This window comes from Chionomys nivalis, chromosome 5, assembly GCF_950005125.1.
Source record: "Chionomys nivalis chromosome 5, mChiNiv1.1, whole genome shotgun sequence".
Classification (NCBI taxonomy): domain Eukaryota; kingdom Metazoa; phylum Chordata; class Mammalia; order Rodentia; family Cricetidae; genus Chionomys; species Chionomys nivalis.
This window is the reverse complement of record NC_080090.1, coordinates 32,302,106-32,322,667: the sequence shown is the minus strand read 5'-3', so window position 1 is coordinate 32,322,667 and position 20,562 is coordinate 32,302,106. Positions and strand designations below refer to the sequence as shown.

Below are 20,562 nucleotides of genomic sequence, written 5' to 3'. Positions count from 1 at the left end.
GCCTTCCAGTCCCTTCTCTCCAAGTCTATCCCCTCCACTTCAAGGCCTGACTGTCTTCACAGCCCATCATGTTCCCGTGGGATGTTTTTAACTACCCTTGTGCTACCCACATGCACCATCATCCCCACCTGTCCCGCAAGATTCCAGAGCCAATCAAGTCATCCACCCACCTGACTGCTTTATCGTCAGTGCCAGCAGCAGCTCCTAATCCCACGGCAGCTGCCAGTGTCTGCCCCAAGAGGTACCTCCCCTGTCCAGCACCATCTAAAAGCCCAAATGGCTGTGCTAATGCCCTGGGGCTTCCTAAACCATTCGTCTACCAGCAATCTTTGTCTCAATATCTGCACACAAACAATCAGACAAGTAAAAAACAACAAAATCAAGAAGTTTTTCCATAGGAGTTTGGATCGCATCCCTAAAATGGCTCCACTTTTGCATCTACCTCAACTTATCTAAGAGAACAAGACAGTTCAGTGCAGGACCAATCCTTCAATCTCGGCACTGGATCTCAACACCTACCTGTCTTCCTCAGGACAGTCCCCTACCCACTAGGCTCTCTGGGTCCTCCTCTCAGGGGAGAACATCCTGAGAAAACATGAGACAGCCTCACCTGCCAGGTGCCACCCACACCTGCACCTGGTGTAAGTCACCGATGCCACTGAAAATGCCCCCCAAAGCATCAGAATTGACTTCAGAGCTGCCCAGTGCAGCAGGCTCTTAACAGGTCAGCTTCTTGTCCTCCACTCTGCCAGCTCCGGCCCTACCTCCTCCTAGCTCCTCCAGCCTGTCTGTCTGAGTGTCTCCAGTCTTCCCAGCTAGTTCCTCTTCTTCTGCCCTCTCCTCTGATGCTGCTAAAGAGAACAGCTGTTTCTCCTCTTGGTCTCCATGTGTTCTTTCAGCAAACCAACATCTGCTCAGAACTGCAACACTCTACCAGTTCGCTGTTAGCTATGTGCAGCCTGGAACCTTCTCCCATCTCTCTGGGTGCTGTCTAAGTACTTCAGCATGACCTAAGTTTAACTGGTCATCAGCTGCTTGTCCTCTGGAAGCCTCTTCCACAAGGGACCCATCCCACTGTCTAAGGGCTTTGGGAGAACATGAAGATAAAATAAGATATAGGGGAAGAAAAGAAAAAGGGATGAAGGTGGCTTTGGTGACAGATGTCTGAGATTCTTCAATATAAAAATCTACAATGTGTTTAACTTGAAGGCCCTGGGCAGAAGGTGCAATCATCTATTAAGATTCCTATCGGAGGCCTTGAGTACCAGCCTCAGTAACCCTCAGGGCTCAGAACTGGATGTCTATGGCAGGTGAGGATCTGAGGGTAAAAAATTAACTCAAGTACATCTGCATCTTCTTTATTTTTCATGCAAAGGGAAAAAATAAAATGAAGGGGGCATGGAGGAGAGGAGGAATAAGAAGAGGATGGAGAAGAATTAGGAAAAGAAAGAAGGAGAGTAAGGGGAAGAAGTAGAAATAGCAAGGAGAAGAAGAAGAGTAAGAGTAAGGGCTGGTCTCTATGAGGTTTCTAATTTTTACAGACATAGTTGGAAAATTTCATAGGCAAGGACAATAATAATGTGTACATCAGAATCACACACACACCAAAATTAAAAAAAAAAAAAAGGCAGGTAAAACCTGACAAAGCAGTACTCCGGAACAGTTTCCCAACTCAGGAAAGAGTTAGCATTCAAGGGGAAGCACCTGACATTCCAAACCATTAGATAAAGTTACTAAACATCCCCAAATCCTATATTCACCCATTCTCCTCACCCAATCTTTTTGGGGATGCCCAGATTTGTTCGTTAGCAAAAGTGGGTCATGTTGTCTTCCTGCTCAGTGCCTGTCTTCTATAGAAATTTCTATGTGGTCTGTTAGCAGGTAATTTTGTGGGATTGACTCTATGTAAATTTGACTGTTAGAACAAAGAATGAATGTTATCATTCTAAGGCTTTCTGGTGTGGAGGAATGAAGCAAGGTCACTCCACTGCCCCAGCAGAGGTTACACTGCTGAGGTGTTCTGGGAATGAATCCCATTTCAAAAGGAAGAATCATGGCTTCACAAGATTTCCACAGATATGACAGTGACTTTTCCAAAAGGCAAGTGTTCCCGCAGCTCTGCAAAACGGGTTGTTCGACGTGGACGTAGACACTTCCCGTGGATCTGCCGATTGGTTGTCAGCTATGCATTCACTGTGTAGTCTTGTGGGCTCCAACAGACTACGGAACACCATGATGTCATCCTCGTAACACCAACTCAGACGCCATCAATCCCTTCCATAGTATGTTCTCAGGAATATATTCACAAAGAGTAAAACCGGTCCTTCTTATGACCAGCAGAACCCCAAATCTGACCATGTGACTACCTCCTTAACTATGCTCTTTCTTGATTCCAGTTACAGCCACCCTATCACCCCGGCTGGCCACGAGCACCAACACACAGCCCACCCATCATCTGCAATGCTCTTCCTCTCATTCTTTGACCAGCCTTAGGTCCCAGAGTGATTAGCGGATCAAAGGTCTCCTCTGACCATTATTAGAAAAGGCCCGCTTCTTCAACATGTCTTATCCCCAACTTAGTGAAAACACCACATAACCCCCAACACCTTACTTATTTGTGACCCGAACAGGTTTGCGCCAACAAGACCGCTCTGCTCACTGCTGTGCCCCAGTACAATGTGTGGCGGAAATGCATCAGGGGCTCAGAAGACATGGAGATGTTTCAGAAGTTGAGGTTAGGCCCGTTTGTTAACAGAGGAAAGCAAAGCCTACGAACTAGAGGAAAACACAGCAGGACACCACAGATGGATATAGTCACTGGCAGAGCAGGCTGTCACAGCACAGGACAAGAGCCGTAGACCCGGTCAGTTACACAGACACACTCATGCTTGAGGAATGCTTGGTCACCTCCCAGACTCGCAGACCTGTTCGTTTTTATCCGGCAAAGAAAGGCTCATCTTGACATCTGACTTCATTCTCCGCAGTAGGTATGGGTTAATGGTGTCTCTTAAGACACATGCACACTTATAAGCAGTTTTAACCTTTAACAAAAGAAAGAATAAGATATTAGCTTAAGGAATACATTTTCCTCTCCACTGACTCCATGTCTTAAAGTTAAAGAATGATCAACAGGTATATAAGTTCATCTTAGGAAAGCAAAATGAGTGCTACACGCTCTAGGGGTGACAGCTCTCAAAATAATTCCGGGAAAAAAATTACCTCATTAACCAAAATAACAGGTGAAAAACTTACTCAGTCTGCTCTATCTCCTCCCTGTACTCACTCAGTCTGCTCTATCTCCTCCGCTATACTTGTTTTAATTATTACCATACTATTTAGGCCTGAAAGTAGAGATTTACTTGGTTACTGACGATCGTCTAGGGGAAAAACTAGTTTCAAACAAATCCCTATTTATAATCTTGTATTCTCCAAAAGCTACAAAGGAACTGGCTTTGCAAGGGCAGAGATCAAAAGCCAAGTGTAGGGGGAGCCGGAGCAGTGGGAGCCACCAGTAATAAGGGGAGATTAGGCTTCAGGGAATAAGTTCAAGAGAAGCCTTAGGATCCCAGAAATGGAAGGTCACTCTGGCCTACAATGGAGCATATGGCTCCATAATGGACATGGCCACATGAGAGGGTATTAACTGTACACAGAAAAACAAAGACCCTGCAGCCCAGGAAGCCACGCCCTCTGCAATTCACTTACAGGCAAGCAAAGGCTTCAATTAATTATTGATACTTTAAGAAGTTCTAAATAGGTTTAACTATTTAGCATATTATCATTTCATAGACCAAGAAAAATCTCAAATTTAAAGGTAAGGAATTTAGTTTTAAGAGACGTTTGAGCACAATAAACACAGACAAGTTCAAGTCAAACACACTAACATGTTAAAAATAGTGTTTGGAAAGACCTAAGCACTCCTCACTCATGTCTGCATCGTGTGTGCACACCTGTCTTCATGAATGGGATGAGTAATTATAAAACAGGCAGTACCTAGAACACCAACAGGCTAAACTGATGACTTCTGGTCTCAAGGCTGGATGTGACGTCTCCCGTGGTTACAGTCCTCACTGGCTTATTCTAGATGCCCCTTACCATATTCACCTTGCTGTATGACACTGGATTCCTAGGGAGGCTTCTAGTCCCCAGCCACTGCCCATCATATTAGCCCCAGCCTGCCACATAATTACCTGTGGGCAGACTATCTTCACAGGATGCAACAGCATATGGGAAACATGGCCTTCAGCAAAAAGAACAAATAAAAGCAAAGCTCCTTTCACAAAACCTTGCCACCCGGAACTAAGAACGATGTGCTCAGCAATTTCCTCTTACCCAGTTTTGCTTTCTGTGAAGTCAACTGCTACCCAAAAATATTACATGAAAAATTACAGAAGGAAACAGTTCACTACTTTAAATTGTGTGTTGTTGATGCAGTTTAATAACATCTTGTACAGTTCTGCTCTGTTCAAGACACAAATCACTCCTCTGCCCAGCATACCCACTGTGTATGAATGCACCCCTCAGCCATCAGCAGTGAGTTCAGTTATCAGACTGCCTGTCCTGTACCGTGGAGCTCGCAGAGAGGACTGGTAGTCTCCTCAATTCCCAGCATCCACCTGCTGTCATAGACATATCTCCAGTACACAAGGAGGTAGTAGTGCACACAAGCTCCTGAGACAAGGATTTCAAGAAACACCATATGCCCTTGTTCTCAGACTATCTTTCCACAAATTACTTGTCAATTCTCAAGCAGAAATTAAATCCAGAGTTCAGAAATCTGAACCAAACAACTTTACCAAGCAGTCCTCAGCAACAGGACAAAGCAATCGACATACCGAGAAAATGATGCTCCTGCCTGCCACAAATGTGCAAGCCACGTGAGACAAACCCAAGAGAAGGGTATCATTTAACAAAACTATCAAGGTCACAACAGGTAAAGATGCTTAGAACTGTTCCTCATTAAGAGTGAACGAAGAAGCAGAGATACTGGACACCACTGGCAGACTATGAAGAAAACAGGCTAGAAACAGAACCCTGACCTGCCTCCTGATGGATGTTGTCACTGTGGGCACGTGAGTGGCTGCCATTGCTTTTAAAGGCTTCCTGAAGGGCTAGAGAGATGGCTCAGCACCTAACAGGGCACTGGCTGCCCTTCCATAAGACCCTGGTTTTTATGAGGCACCAAGTTCTAAGACTGGCCATTTCCCTAACATCAATGACTTGGCTACAAAGCCTAAAGTTTGGGGACATGCCAAAGGTTACCTGTACTGGGGAAGCATTGGAATATCCCCCCATAGTGATGGGGACAGAGAACTGCTCCATAAACACAGGCAATGTGCCTAGCTTTCCTGGGAAGATGAAGTCGAAGAGTGACCACAGCTCTCGGAGATTATTCTGCATGGGTGAGCCAGACAAGATGATCCGATGAGGCGTGCGGAACTAGATGGGGAAATGAGACATCCTTTTATGAAACTGACTTGGTAACAGATAAGCGACATCCAAGCCCAGGGCACTCCCAGATAACAGTTACTCTGCGCATTTGGTCATCGCTTGTTTGTACATTGTTCTGGTCTTTTCAAATTGTGGCATTTTGACCACTTTTCTAACTGCATACGGATGAAAATATTGGAAGAATTCTATTTTATTGCTCAAGATGAACACCACTGACTACAGTTGGATGTGGCTACATTCTAATGGTTGGTCCCTGAACAATGAAAATCACCAAGGACAGACATTGGGAACTTTCTACATTAAGACAGAATTCAATAACTGTGTTCATAAAGCAAAATACTCTATTCTAAAATTAAATGCTACTGCCCATGCAAAATCTCCCCCACTGTAAGTAGCCATACCTGTTTGCAAGCAAGGGTGACTGCAGCATTTGGATTTCGAATTTTGTGTCCTTCATCTAGGATCACATAGTGCCAGTCGTGTCTGCTAATGTCATCTTGCATCAGTCGGATGTAGGAATAAGAGGTTATCAAAACTCCATGACAACGTACAATATCTCGGATCAACCTCTCCTATAATAACAACATCAGAAGGGCAGATTTAAGTAAGAAGCCAAAAAAAAAAAAGAGTCTAAAAAAAAAAAAAGCTAAGCATGACCTACAATGACAATCTACAGGTTAGATCTGGATTATTGTGAGACCACCTAAAGCATATTTACAAATATACATACAATCTAATAATACACATCAGTGCTTTGCATTTGGTTAATCTGCAAAATGAAGTACAGCCCTCAAAGAAAGTAGTTTATAATAATGCAATCATTTACTAAATTGCTACTTTTCTAAATCATCCCTTGTGTCTGTCCCTGTTACATTTCAAAAACAAAGCTCTTGAAAAAGGATGACTTTACAAGAAAAGCAAGAAAATGTCAAAGATATAAGACACATTGAATGGTATAAGGTGAGGGGGAAAAATGTAAAGGCAATGATTTAAAGAATAATAGAAAAAATCCAGGATGGGCTCCAAAAGTTATAGAGAAACCCTGTTTCGAGCCCCCATTCCAGAAAGAATAATAGAAAAAAAAAATCCCACACAAGTATGAGACCTGTATCTGTGGGGCGAAAAACATCTCCAACCGTCAAGCAAAAACACGAAAAGGCCTTATTCCAGACATATCTGCCGAGATGACTGAATCCTAGAACTACAGAACAAGAGAGAGAAATGTCTAGGCGTGGGAACACAAAGGAAGGCTTCCTTCTCAGGAAATAGTCCACATCAAGCCTCTTTTCTGAGACTACAAATGTCAGAAAGTGAAGAGAAATACAGATTCCTAGCAGAGAAAGGTCAAAACCTAGAGACCTGCCTGATCCAGGTTTCAGTCAGGCAAGGGTTGGGTAGTCTCACAGAAAGCTACTGGGCCAGAGGGGCCAGAGTGCTGCTCCCCACAGGGAGCATGGCCACACCAACTCCTGGAGCAACACGGAGTGACTGCCACGAACTTCCCTTCTACGAATGGACACCGGCTCGGATCCGGCCCGCAGCCGGTGAAGGGAAGGACGGCCCACTGCACTGCCAGTCACCCAGGGTCAGGCTGTACTGCAGAAAAGAACCAGGGAAGGAGCAGATGCCACTTCCCAGCCTAACCTTAAACCCCCTAACTCTGAGATCTTAGAGCTAATTCCTTCAGTCCCTCCACATCCATATTTCCGACCAAGACACTAGGCAGGCAGTACCCCAGATCTGTCCCTGCTTCCCTTTAGGAGAGCAGGAACACCCCAAAGCCTTGAGAGTAGGAAGAGCATGGAGTAACAGCAATGGACTACTCCATGACTGACTCCTGTCCAGGGGGAAAGAAAACAATTACAGTTGCCTGGGGCTTGAAGTAAGAGCAGAAGTTAAACCACCACTCACATTTATGGAACATTCGTTGACTGTGCTTGACTACACCCTGCAATTGTGGGTTCACTTGCTCATGAACCCTGGGACTTCCAACTGTTGCACAAGCTCATTATAGTCATCCCAGTCACCCCTAAAGTACCCAATCACAAAATGAGTTCTTGGAATCACCTGATGTAGCTAGAAGCTTTATCACTGTTAAACTAACGAGACACTGAGCCTGCTAAATGTATGCCACTAGAGCAATGTGCAGCTTCTTGTGACTGCTTAAGAACTTACGTGGGGCGCTCTCCATGTTAGCTAGAGAATCGCAGAATCCCTATTTCTACTGTGTTGACAAAGATGGGTAATGATTATGACGAATTAAGAAGATGCTTCACAGAACAAGAAGTTGTACAAAATGTTCACAATGAAAACATGATCTCTACTGGGTAACAATCCATTTATGACTATTGATGTTCACCTGATTCAATCTCGGAATTCTATAACTGCCTGGACTGGAGTTTCAATAATGGTGAACTGTTGAATATTATGGACGTCTCAATCCAAACACTTAAGACAAATCATCTCGGGCGGTTTCAAATTAAAAGCTTGTAAAATATGTAACCTCTCCTAGTTTTTGCAATTAATAGGGTACATCTGCAATTAGCCTGACTTACTCAATGTAGTGCTGTTGTCATTAAGAGATGTCTGAGGAAGTGCTGCCGTTATTATGGAGGCTCAGGAGACCAATCCCTCCTAGAGGGCAAACAGTGGACTGGTAGAAAACAACAGCCATAAATCACACTGTCAGGCAGCGGGGAGAACAGAGAAGCACAGGCACATGAAGGCCATTCACAGTAAACACGGCGGGCAGCTTCCCAGGCAGGATTTACTGCACCTGTAATTAATTAAAATTTCCTTCAAGCTAAATCTTTAATAAACAAGGATTTGTGCTGACAATGAAGAAAAAAGGGCTCCAGCAACATAATTTTACAGTATACCTCACAGAACAAACCGAGCATCTATGGCTTCTTGTATCAGGTGCATACATCAACTCCAAAGTCAACAGGAAACACAACACTTTGCTTTATAATCGTGTGCTTGGAACGGATGTGCAATGTTCAGGATGCTTGATGGGGCACATGGCCACCCCCTTCTCATTATGACTCTTTCTTTTCACTTTTACCTCTCCCTTTACACGGTTAATACTCTCATTGTGCATGTGTGTCTGTCTGTCTCACGGCCACAGCATGCATGTGGCAGTAAGGGACAACTCTCTGGAGCAGGTTTACTCCGTCCACCTTGTGAAGCCCAGGGACCCAGCTCTGATTGTCAAACTTGTGTGAAACATCTACCCAGTGAACTATCAGCAGTCCTCCCTCTCTGCTTTGTCTGTTCCAGAACACCAGTCTTTTTAAAGAATATGAGTTGGCAGTTTCATCCGATTTGCTTTTGAACCATCCCTAACCTTGTACTCTCCAAAAAGAACTGTAACATTCTAATTCACTCTTTCCAATGAGGACACGAGACAGTGGCCAAACAGTTTTGATAAGAAAGGTATGAACTTTTTATCTAGAATGTATACTGAACAGTCTGCCGGGCCATCTTTTCTCAACTACCAAGATCAAAGCCTGTGATACATTATGCTACTGTCAAGAAAATAACTGAATAACTGTTACCAGGGAACACACAGTGTTCTTCATGCATGTACATCAACTCAATAAACCTTCATAAAATCATCAAAACTCCCACTCTACAAATCATCACCAGGCTCAGGGAAGTCAAGCACACCATCAGTTTCAAATTTCCATGACGCTGGGCATGCAGCTCAAGCCCTGCTGTGGTACAGACCTAGTCCTCCCGGAACTTTAGGAGATGGGTGTTTGCTTTTGCTTTTGTTTTTTTCATTTCTAGGACTTCAGTGGCATGGGTTGATCAAAAGGAATAAAACTCTGGCTTATCAAAAATGTCCACAAAATCACTAGACCGTACTGTCAGGAAAAGGTGGGAGACAGAGACAGAGACAGTTATTTTGGAACACAAGCAATCTCTCATTACAGTCTTACAGCAAACTGCAAAGAAGCTCCTTAATCGTTAACTAAGCTTTTCAGCACGGTGCTAATGACACCACCACCCACTGTGCGTTGTGGGATAATCACCACAAACTGCCTCCTTTCATTAGCTTTCAAGGATGTTCTTTCCCCAAGAAAAGAGTTGGTTTTCAAGGTTAATTAAAACATCATAGCCTCTTTTTTCCTGAGACCTAACAATACAAAACACCTGGAATGCAGCATTTATAGTTGTTCTATAAATAAATATTTACCAACTCATATAATTTTTTTTTCTTCTAGAAGACAAGAGAACCATAAACTGTAATGAAAAGCAATGAAAAAAAAAAAGTAACAGCCACGTGCATGCCCCTGAGTGTGGATAAAACTCCCTTTGAAGGAAAACCTCAGCTTGAGAGGGGAAGACAAGAATGTCACAAGTTCAAAGTCAGCCAAGGCTACAAAAACACACACCCATAAATGAAAACAGTGACAAAGCCACAACTACTGCAAGCCAGGGCCAACATTATCCGTTCTCAGGCTCTGTCCGCCAGCTAAGAGGCCTGAGTTTTTCCAGCAGGCTATCAATTATGTTTCCAATACATGTGGTACACAAGAAGACTACTCTTTACACAAGCTTGCAACAACAACATTGAGAGATGTCAGGAAAGAGTAAAATGAAAACAGAAAGAAAATTTTCACATGAAGGCTAGGCAGTTAGCAGCTGAGAGTCTGACGAGAAGAACAACTTCAACGGTTTCTATTTCATCCTGCTAAGCAGGTCACTTCTTTCTCACCACAACACTTGCTCTGTTCTCCTAATTCTCTCAACGCAATCTGTTTTCTGCTTAGCTTTAGGAACCCCGGGCAAAGATAGGTGGCTGTAGTAAGTGACACTCCAAATCACCTTACCTGAGAGACCACATCACAGGTTATTTCTGAGCTACTTCTATCAGAAATTCTGCTTTACCACAATCATGAGTGCATGGAAATTTGCAGGAAAAAGAAGAACACAGAGTAAAATTACAGAGGCCCAGCAGTTCTGTGGTTGCAGAGTGCTTCTCGATAAAAAGAAACCTCCGGGGCCCTCATGGCAAACACTGCAAGGCTGTGGGGCAGAGGAGCTTGCTCAGGAGCTGAGCCCAGAGAATAGCGGGGCAAGAAGGTGACTGCTTTTGGAGCCGGGAAGCAGGAAGTGAGTGGTGGCGGGTATTTCCCCAATTGCATGTGATTTGCCTCAGGTTTTTATCTTTGATATTTGTCCAAGAGTTTTGTTTCTTAATAAATGGTAAAAGAAATCCCTTCACTAGAAGTCCAATGTGCTATCCATTGCGCCACAGACCAAGGCCAGCTGGACTGGGACTGAATAAGCAAGGGTTGAAACTGGACTCTCTGAACATGGCGGACAATGAAGGCTGATGAGAAGCCAAGGACAATGGCACTAGGTTTCGATCCTAATACATGAATTGGCCTTGTGGGAGCTTAGCCTGTTTGGATGCTCATCTTCCTGGACCTAGATAGAAGTGGGAGGACCTTGGTCTTCCCGCAGGGAATTTGGACTGCTCTTCAGTATCGAGAGGGAGGGGGAATGGAGTGGGGGGAGGAGAAGAGGAGTGGGGATGGGGGAGGGGAGGAGGAGGGGGCAATGTGTAGGAGGAGGGGGAGGGAAATGAGAAACGGGGAGGAGGCGGAAATTTTAATTAAAAAAGAATAAAAAAAATGAAAAAAAAAAAAAGAAATCCCTTCAATGTCCAGTACATTGTGATGCAGGAGGGCAAAGCAAGAAAACTAAACTATCTATATCTAAGAAAGTCTCAAAATAGCAGGCTGTCTCTCCTGCATCAGAAACACCTAAGAAGCATAATTACAGATGCATTTATCAATCAAGGTTAAATATTTATTATTCAGGATACATTGGGACCAGGGGGTATGTCAGATTTTGGGGTGTCTACATATGTGTTAAGGTTTGGAACCTGAACCCAGTCTAAACACAAAATTCATTACATCTCATACATATCTTCTCCAGGTTGCCTGCTGGCAGTTTTAATGCAATAATTTTGGTGTACCTGTATTTTCAGGTGACCTGTCATGTGTCAGGTATGGACTCTTCCAGCTTCAGCACCAGGGCTCCAAGATTCACATCCTAGAGCATTTTGGGTTTCCGATTAGGAATGCTCAATCTGTATGTTACTTTTCAAACCCACTTTTCTCAAAGCTTAAAGAGGCTATGACAAAAGTCCCTCCTCCAGTCAGCTGCCATGCAGAGCACCTGATCTATGATCCTATGCACACGATCAGCTTTGTGGTCCCGGTCTGTGCCCAAGCATCACACCACTACTTAGACTATTAGAATAAGAAAGCTTTTGTTCAGATCTGTTTTATGACATGGAGCTTCAAGTCAATAATTAAATTAAGATAAAAGAAGCATATGTAGACACATTTGAGAAATGTGTAGCTCAAAAATAAAATAGAAAAATGAAAGGAAAAAAAAAAACCAAACCGTCAAGCACTGTACTGTTACCTTTTTGTGAGCATAGGAGCCTGTTTCATGCAGAATTGCCACTCTGAATGGAGGCCACCATGTGTGGAATTCTTTCACCCACTGGTGCATCACTGTCGTTGGGCAGACAATCATAGTGGGGCCCAGTCCCTCGAACCTGCATCCAGAAGCCCAAGAAAACACAACCGTGAAAGACAGTGGAGAAAGTGACCACAAAACCAAACACCGTGAGTGGTTCAAATAAAACAATAATCTACTGATGCTTTCTTTAAGGAGAAAAGCTAACGAGGTTAGGGTAATTCGAATCTGCAGGAATCCATTCATCTCTTAGCGGATGCAGGAATTAACAGCAGCAAATGACACAGTGGAAGTCAATGTCTGTAGTAAAGGACACACAGAAAACATTTCCTCTCTCTTGCTAAGACAGCTAACGTCTGTGGAATGCTTACAACAGTGTCAATTAGTGCATACTCAAAGGGCTTACTGAATAAGACAGAATATCAGATAACCAATAAAATTAAAGTCATTAAAATTTTCAGTGTTTGAAAATTATTTAATAGCCTGGGAAAATGCTTATAATAAACTAAAAAACTTACAGATCACTGCAATCTCCTAACACCTGGGCAGTGGGAAGCAGGAGGAGGCATTGATCACCATGGTCTTCCTCTCTCCTGCCCTGCTTCCCTTAGCCTCACCAGGAGGAGCGTAACTCTGGTTCCCAGAGATTTATTTGATGGGGTCCTAAGCACCTACAGGGTACGCCATGAAGTGGGAATCCCACTCATCCACAGCCCAACAACACAGCATGCCCTGAAACTCCCACAGGAGAGCTGCCTGTCATAGGAAGGAAAAATGCACACTCCAGGTTAGGGAGCCATTTTTCTTGCTCCATCCTGTGTGTGTGTGTTTGGATGCTATTTGGTGCTTAAGATGAAGCACCAGTCAAAAATCAACAGTGACATCTGCACATGCTACCCCTCCCTCAAGGCTTTCCAATGCAAAGGACAGAACTGTAACCCATTCTTCAGGGCACCAAATCAGAAGTCTGTTTTGTTCCTTGATCAACCTTCTTGCTTCCCACCAGAGGAGACCTGTACAAATTCACACCCCCTTTACCTCCTAAGTCTCTCCCGTCACCTCCTCCCCTGCAGTCACCATTCATTCAGGTTCAGCAACTATCATCTCACCTATGTTCTGAGAGTAAAATCTGGATGTCCAGGCCCTCCCTCAAGGCCTCCAATAGCTGCACACTGCTCTCGGAACAGCATCTGCACCTTGGCCTGGCCATGAGGCCGTGCAGATCCGGCTTCTGCCTCACCTGTCTTTTCCCAACACTGTTAGCACCTGACCCAGAACTCTGCCACCTGCACTGTCCTCAGGCCCCGTGTAGCGCACACTCTTCTAGACCTTGCCTCTTCTCCCTTTTCCCACCACCTTATACTTGCAGGAGCTGCCCTTTCTCTCCAGACAGGTCAATGAGCCTCCCTTGAGGCACTCACGCTAACCCCGCTATGGTACACAGTGCTCCTTCTCAGCTCTCTAGAAGTCTGGACAATCTCTTCATGGTATGAGCTCAGGGCCCAGCCCACAGCATGGAAAAGATGAACATGACAAAACATGAATTTAAAGACTGGAAGGAGCCGGGCGGTGGTGGCGCACGCCTTTAATCCCAGCACTCGGGAGGCAGAGGCAGGCGGATCTCTGTGAGTTCGAGACCAGCCTGGTCTACAGAGCTAGTTCCAGGACAGGCTCCAAAGCCACAGAGAAACCCTGTCTCGAAAAACCAAAAAAAAAAAAAAAAAAAAGACTGGAAGGAAATGTAAGTGTGAAAGGCATTTAAGTTGGGAAGACAAATAATTTTCATTCTCTTGTTACAGCTGAGGACATGATTCCTAAACTTAAAATGTTGAAAGTTTCAATGTGAGCCACACAAAACTTGAAATTTTAAAAATCATCTATGTAACTGAAAGAAAATGGGTCTAGTGGAAAAGTAAGATCCTGGCCAACTCTGACTACAAGCTCTACCCCTGTACTCCAACATGGCAGAATGCTCTGTCCACTTACGAGTCCTTCGCTGCCTGCTCTATGTGACCCTCAGGGTGGGAACAGAGAATCCAGAAGTCATAACAAACTCAACCCTTCCCACCAAGCCATGCTGTTACCAAAGGCAGGGCCCAGACAGTTGTCTCTCACTCTCCCTAGGGAGAGCAGGGCTCTGCCCTGGCCCCTGCCCCCTCCCATGACAGTATTCCTTCTTAAAAGGATTAAATGTGCCGGCTTCTTCATATCCTCCAGTGAGAACAAAAAGGAGCTGTCATGGAGACATACTTGGCAGGGATTAGGAAACAGCCAATCAACAGCTGTCTAAAGCAGTCTAAAAGAAACTCACCTTCAAGTAAGTGTGACTCTGTGTGTGTGTGTGTGTGTGCGCGCGCGCACACGCGCGCGCATGAGTGCGTGCATGCTTTTTCAGGCTGTACGCATTTTTCTCTCCTTTATAATATACCTTCTATGAACTGCTATGCCGATGAAATATACACTCACTAGGACTACTATTTAATCCCAGCTGATCTATCACCTGGTGTTACAGTGTCCTTTAATTTCTATCATTCCGCCCCATTAGAATTACAGAAGGTTCTCATGCAGAGTTGAAATCCCACAGCTGAGGCAGGCTATTCCCGGACCACAAACCCATTTGGCAATCAAACCCATTAACAGGCGAGTGAACCACTTTCCCAGCCTCAATACCAGCAAGATGACGCAAATTGGCTAAATGTACTAGAGTGATTAGCATCAATTACCAAACATACTATAGCTCCTTTCATCTTTGATTACCATTGATTACTTACTGAATTTAGGACAAGTCAATAGCTCCATGGTCACTTCAACTTATGAGTGGGAAGCCTACTGGTTATGGCCTAGAACTTACTGGGAATTACAAATTGTAATGTTTGCCTTCCAAAGTTCATTAGCTGTTTTTGGACATTAACTCTTCATCAGAAATTAATTAAATGACAACCAAGTCAAGTATTAACTGAAATGTGAGAGGCAAATTGTTTACATTTTTCCATTATAAAATTCAGGGTACCCATCCCTATAATAATGGTCAAGTAAAGTCAGTGTATCCACTGGGATCTGGAAATACAGCTGCCAGCACTCACTTATTCATTCATGTAATATGCTTCTTCCTTCTCTAAAAACAGCTGTTCAACCTCTATCAAAACATAAATTAACAGAACAAACTGCATTTACTACAAGGTTCTTGATATCACAGAGATTTGCAGTTTCACAATGTTCACAGACCTTAAAATTAGGTCACTACTTCCAATGAGGACTCCAACACCTCTAGCTTGGAAGAATTTAAAAAAATAAAATAAAAAAGGTACACAGTCAACAACAAGGCAATATCAGATTACAAAGACGTCCCTGTCGCTTTAAGGGCTATTTTTCTTTAAGACTCAAGTTCACCTAGTACAGAGACACTTTCCACCATGACTCCCCATGGAGCTCCTCAGTGCCCCCCTCCTCAGCCGGCCCTGTGGTCTGGGTGATGTGGTACCACATTCTCAGAACCCGGTTTCACCAATACTATTTTAATAAAGATAGCCTGGGCGCTGGTCCAATGCGCCACACTATTTCATTATGGAAAGAGAATGTGAGCACTGATAGTTAATTGATTGCAGCTGATGCTCATCACAAGCCCTAACTTCACTCCTCACAGGACTGCCACCACTCAAGAGAACATGTTTTAATTTTTAGATCAAAACTACACTGCAGGGATGAGTTGAGGGTTCCCACGCCCAGGACGTTAAGACTCCACACGATAGGGCAGGAGAAGAAAGAAATGGGGACAAGAGAAAACTGCAGAAGCCGTACGAGGAGAGAGAGTCCTAGGAACATCTGCACATCAGGACATCCGAACTACCAGAAACCTCAAGGGTGGCAGAGAGCAAGCCTGAGTGCACAGAGGAAGTAATCTTTAAAGGAGAAATGACGGTCACAGAGGGAAAGCTTAGACACCCATTTCCAGCTGACTTCGGGGCTGGAATGTTTTCATATTTCCAGGCAAATCTATCCTACATCTAAAAAAGTGTTCTGATAGCTACAGAAATTTTTCTGCTTCAATAAAACTTCCCTATAACAACAATATGATGTTTGGTTTTTAAAATTCTTTTTAACACATTTCCTCCTTCTACAGGGGGCTTTCAAAAGTATCTAGGGGTTGAGATGGCTCAGTGGTTAAAAGCACACACTGCGTTTATAGAGGACCTAAGTTCAGTTTCCAGCACCCACTGGCATGATTCACAATCTCCTATGGCTCCAGTTCCAGCAGATGCAACACCCTCTTCTGGACTTCACAGGCACCTACAGTCATATGTACATACCCCCAACACAGACACACAGGCACCTGCAGTCATATGTACATACCCCCAACACAGACACACAGGCATCTGCAGTCATATGTACACACACCCAACACAGACACACAGGCACCTGCAGTCATATGTACACACCCCAACACAGACACACAGGCACCTGCAGTCATATGCACACACCCCAACACAGACACACAGGCACCTGCAGTCATATGCACACACCCCAACACAGACACACAGGCACCTGCATACACTAGCACACTAAAAATAAATATTTTTTAAAAAATCTGAAAACTTGAAACAACACTCCTCACAAGAAGTGTTGCCCTGCTAACTGAGCAAAAGAGTAAAACATTTGTAAAAAGAGTAACAAATAAAAGCAAACCAGGATGCCCGGGAGGCTCAATAATAGCCTTTAGTCAGGAGCTTATGGTCCACATATACTCTCTACTGCACGTTTTTGTGACAGTGCCTTAGAATGTGGGCAAAGGTTCTGCAGTTGTGGACTTTGAACACATCAACACTGTTTCAAAGACAATTCCAGACTGTACATACTGGCTGCCTCAAATCACAGGACACACCATCACAGCTACTCATTAGATAGACCTACCGAAAGAAAGATAGGGCTCTTAGTTTATCTGTGTCCAAGATGAAACATCCTATGTAATTTATCTAGCAACATTTTAACAATATAGGTTTCCACGAAGCTAATTTACAACTTACACAAGGCTATCCTCATAGCTCTTTATTGCAAGTACAAACATTCAGTGCCATCTCCAAACAGATTATAAACACCAATTTTCTCACAATTCTAGTGCTTTACTCCCTACACTTCATGGAAGTCACGGAGGTGTTGACCTTGGGGGCGGAGTCTAAACCATGAGAAACTTCACTCCAGAAGCGTGAGCGTGTTCTAAATGCTATCACACACAGGCTCTGAAGGAAACCACAGAGAACGGCTTCTTCTGAGCTCCAACTCTGCCCAGGAGCAGACTCGTACTTACTGTAATGCTCACCTGGTCTTCTGCCAGAACAAATATTTTAATGTAAAATTTAATAAATGGGACTAAAGGTATTATGTCTAATTTAAAATTCCATATTGTGTAAACTATTGATATTAACATAATTGAGTTTGTAAACAATCCATTTGCAAGAGCTAACCTTAGACATCGTATTGACCCAAAATATCTAGTGGGGCCCATCTGCAAAATGAAGCATCAACGCCTGGAATTCATTACAAGTGTTACATGTTTAATTTCTCCTGCCCTACAGCTCCATTGTCTCGTAAAATTTTTCCTTTGATGTCCCCCACTAAAAGAATTAAAGGAATATTGTAATTGAAATGTCATCAATAATTCACAAGCCCCTCCTCCACAGCAATACATCTGATGAAATATTAATTGAGCTCCACAGACTGACAGTCTGCAGAGGAGCACTTGCCTGTAATTTGAACCGCGAGTCCTGATCTTGCTGTAGCTCAGACCTGCCAAGAAGGCAATTATCTGGATGGTCTTGCCCAATCCCATTTCGTCTCCCAGAATTCCTCCTGCCTGCTGGCAGTGCAATTCCCACAGCCACCTAACACCTGTCTGCTGATACCTACAACAACAAACACCAACAAGAAAAGAGAAAATGGCAAATGGTGGGTGATACAGATTGTAACAGAAAGTGCTCATGAATTAATCATTCGGTTAGGTTCTAGTACCAGTCAGAGAAACATACCGGATGCGTGTTTTATATGATTATTATATTTATAAGGTCATACATTTTTGATCACTTAGGCATAAAAAAATCGTAATTTTTTGTTATAGAATGTTAACACATTTCTAATTAAACTGGTAGATGGGGTAATTAAGGACTATTTTATGTCTTTTACAACATTAAATATTGCTTGATAAACATGCATAAAACTTACCAGCTTTAATTTACTTTCTGAAAAATAAGAATATCAAATATTCTAAATACATAAAGTTCCATAAGTTTCTTCTACAAAAAGAAGTGATACTTTAATCTAAACAGCATCAAAAAAGCAGGGCAGAGAACACCACAATTTACAGCTAACACAGTTGTAAAATCACTTTGTAGACATATTATCCTTTTATAGGGAAAATTAAGTTAAATGTTAAGGTCATAAACAAGTATGAGTAATAGGGTTGTTCTTAAAATTAGTGTCTAACAGATGCCTCTGCTGCACGATTAACAGCTGTGAAGAAGAACTCTTTATAAGGCCAAACAGTGTAGGAGGTCGCCAGTACTTCAAAGCACAAACTGATTCAAGAAGTTTATCAAAGCCGGGCGGTGGTGGCGCACGCCTTTAATCCCAGCACTTGGGAGGCAGAGGCAGGCGGATCTCCGTGAGTTCGAGACCAGCCTGGTCTATAAGAGCTAGTTCCAGGACAGGCTCCAAAACCACAGAGAAACCCTGTCTCGAAAAACCAAAAAAAAAAAAAAAAAGAGAGAAGTTTATCAAAGATACAAGATTGGGGCTATTAAATTTTTAAATAAGGAATGCAAAATATAAAGAAACAGTCTCTCCCTGACCTCTCCCTCGCAAAAGAAAAAAGAAAAATATGTAGCTGGTATCTTCCTTTCTTTATCAATCAAACATTCAACTCTATCAACTTTAAGGTTTTCTGTTTGTTTGTTAATGACCTGATATCGAAAGATAGAATGGAAACTATATGCCATAGTAAATGACTTAAAGCAAAATCCACTTATGATAGAGCCAAAGTACAACCCCACCCAAAGAAAACCGCATGGCCACAGCGCTACCCCTAAAAGACAGGAGGCTAATTTACTGCCCCACAATTCACTGCTTGTATCTGCTCCGCCTACTAAAATCCTGAGCCAGGTGTGGAAGCATCTAAGTATAATCTCAGCACAGGAGAGGCTAAGGAGGAGAATCCCAAGAGTTCCACCAGGTCTGTCTTGAAAGAAGGAAAGGAAGAAGGGAGGGTGACAGACACGCAGAGAGATGAGTAAGTCATCTCGCTGTGGGCCACGGTTCCCGGTGGACCACTCCTTTCAGTAGCTATGCCCTCAGTAACTGACGCTCAGTATTGTGTAAGGCAACTTTAACAGCACGACTCTAGGTGGTAACGCTACTACACACAGCATAAGGAAAACTCTGGGATGTTTCCCGCTTATTAGTTTGGCTAGTCATAATTATATTGCATATGCACTTTGGAGAAAAGGATTCAAAACCAAAACCCAATGCAGTATGAAAATAAGACTGATTAAATTGAGGAGAAAGACAAGTTCCATAAAAGCACGGCACGCCCTAGAGAACAATGGCTCTGGACCAGGTGGTCTGGACAGGACCTCACAATCAACAGACACAGGGGTCAGTGGCATAATTTACAGGCAGGAAGCAAAGGCTCAGGAAAGGAGGGGCTAAGAGAGGAGAAAAGGGGAGAGGAGGAGGAGGACAGGAGAGGGGACAGCAGAGAAGAGGGCATAACACACAAACAAGAGAAACTGAAACCCAGAATTGTATGACTCCAAAGTGATCCCACTTCGGAAATAATCCAGCACAGTAGCCCTGATTTGCTCCCTGGGGGCATCTGGCAATGTCTACAGCCATTTTATTTTTCGAGTGGAAAAGAACAATTAAGACTTAATGGCCAAGAGTCGGAGATGCTATTCATTCTCTAGTGTGGTGGTCAGTCCCTACGGAAAATTATTTGGCCCAAAATGTCAAGTGTGTCAAGGCTAGCCCTGACTTGGAAGACAACCTGGTGCCTGAACTAGCTCTACACACCTATAATCCCAACACAAGGGAGGCTAAGGAAGGAGGTTCCAAGTTTGAGGCCACCCTGAGCTACATGATGATACCCTGTCTCAAAAGAATAAAAATTAAAAATAAAGAAAACAAAACAAAATAGACTGCCGTTTGCACTCAAGCTCCAGAATGGCTGGATTCTAGCCATAGGCCTTCTACCAAAGCAGAGAAGCCATGGGAGCAGCTCCAAGCAAGCCCTGGACCTCCTTGTGACCGCCTGAAATCAATCCACCCAACACAGAGCCAGCCAACATTCTTCTTCCCTAGGGCCCAAATTTAATTAAAGTGGGAAGAACTGGAAATCAGCAACTGGGGAATTATGACAGAACTATTTATCAGTTTGGTGTCTCTCAGCAAGAATCCGGAAGTGAACTGGACACTGACCCCAGAGAATCAGCAACAGTGGGCCTGGTGTTTGGATATCTCCTACCCTAACACTCCAAGGGTTTTCACAGGGTACAGAATGACATCTTTACAAATACGGGTGAAGTCCTACAGAAGTAATGTAAGAAATACCCCCAGGGCTGC

The 20,562-nt window shown here is 43.6% G+C and overlaps 1 protein-coding gene across 3 annotated transcripts in view; it reads right to left on the bottom strand.

The window, feature by feature from the left end:
* Positions 1–20,562, bottom strand: part of Ercc6 (ERCC excision repair 6, chromatin remodeling factor) — a 71,770-nt gene that overhangs the window by 17,077 nt on the left and 34,131 nt on the right. For all 3 annotated transcript variants that reach the window (XM_057770085.1, XM_057770087.1, XM_057770086.1), the window contains 5 exons: positions 17,694–17,852; positions 11,899–12,034; positions 5,853–6,023; positions 5,263–5,439; positions 2,925–3,041 (listed from right to left, as the gene is read on the bottom strand). In XM_057770085.1, the coding sequence (XP_057626068.1) occupies positions 2,925–3,041; positions 5,263–5,439; positions 5,853–6,023; positions 11,899–12,034; positions 17,694–17,852 (760 nt within the window). The remainder of the gene's footprint in view (positions 1–2,924; positions 3,042–5,262; positions 5,440–5,852; positions 6,024–11,898; positions 12,035–17,693; positions 17,853–20,562) is intronic.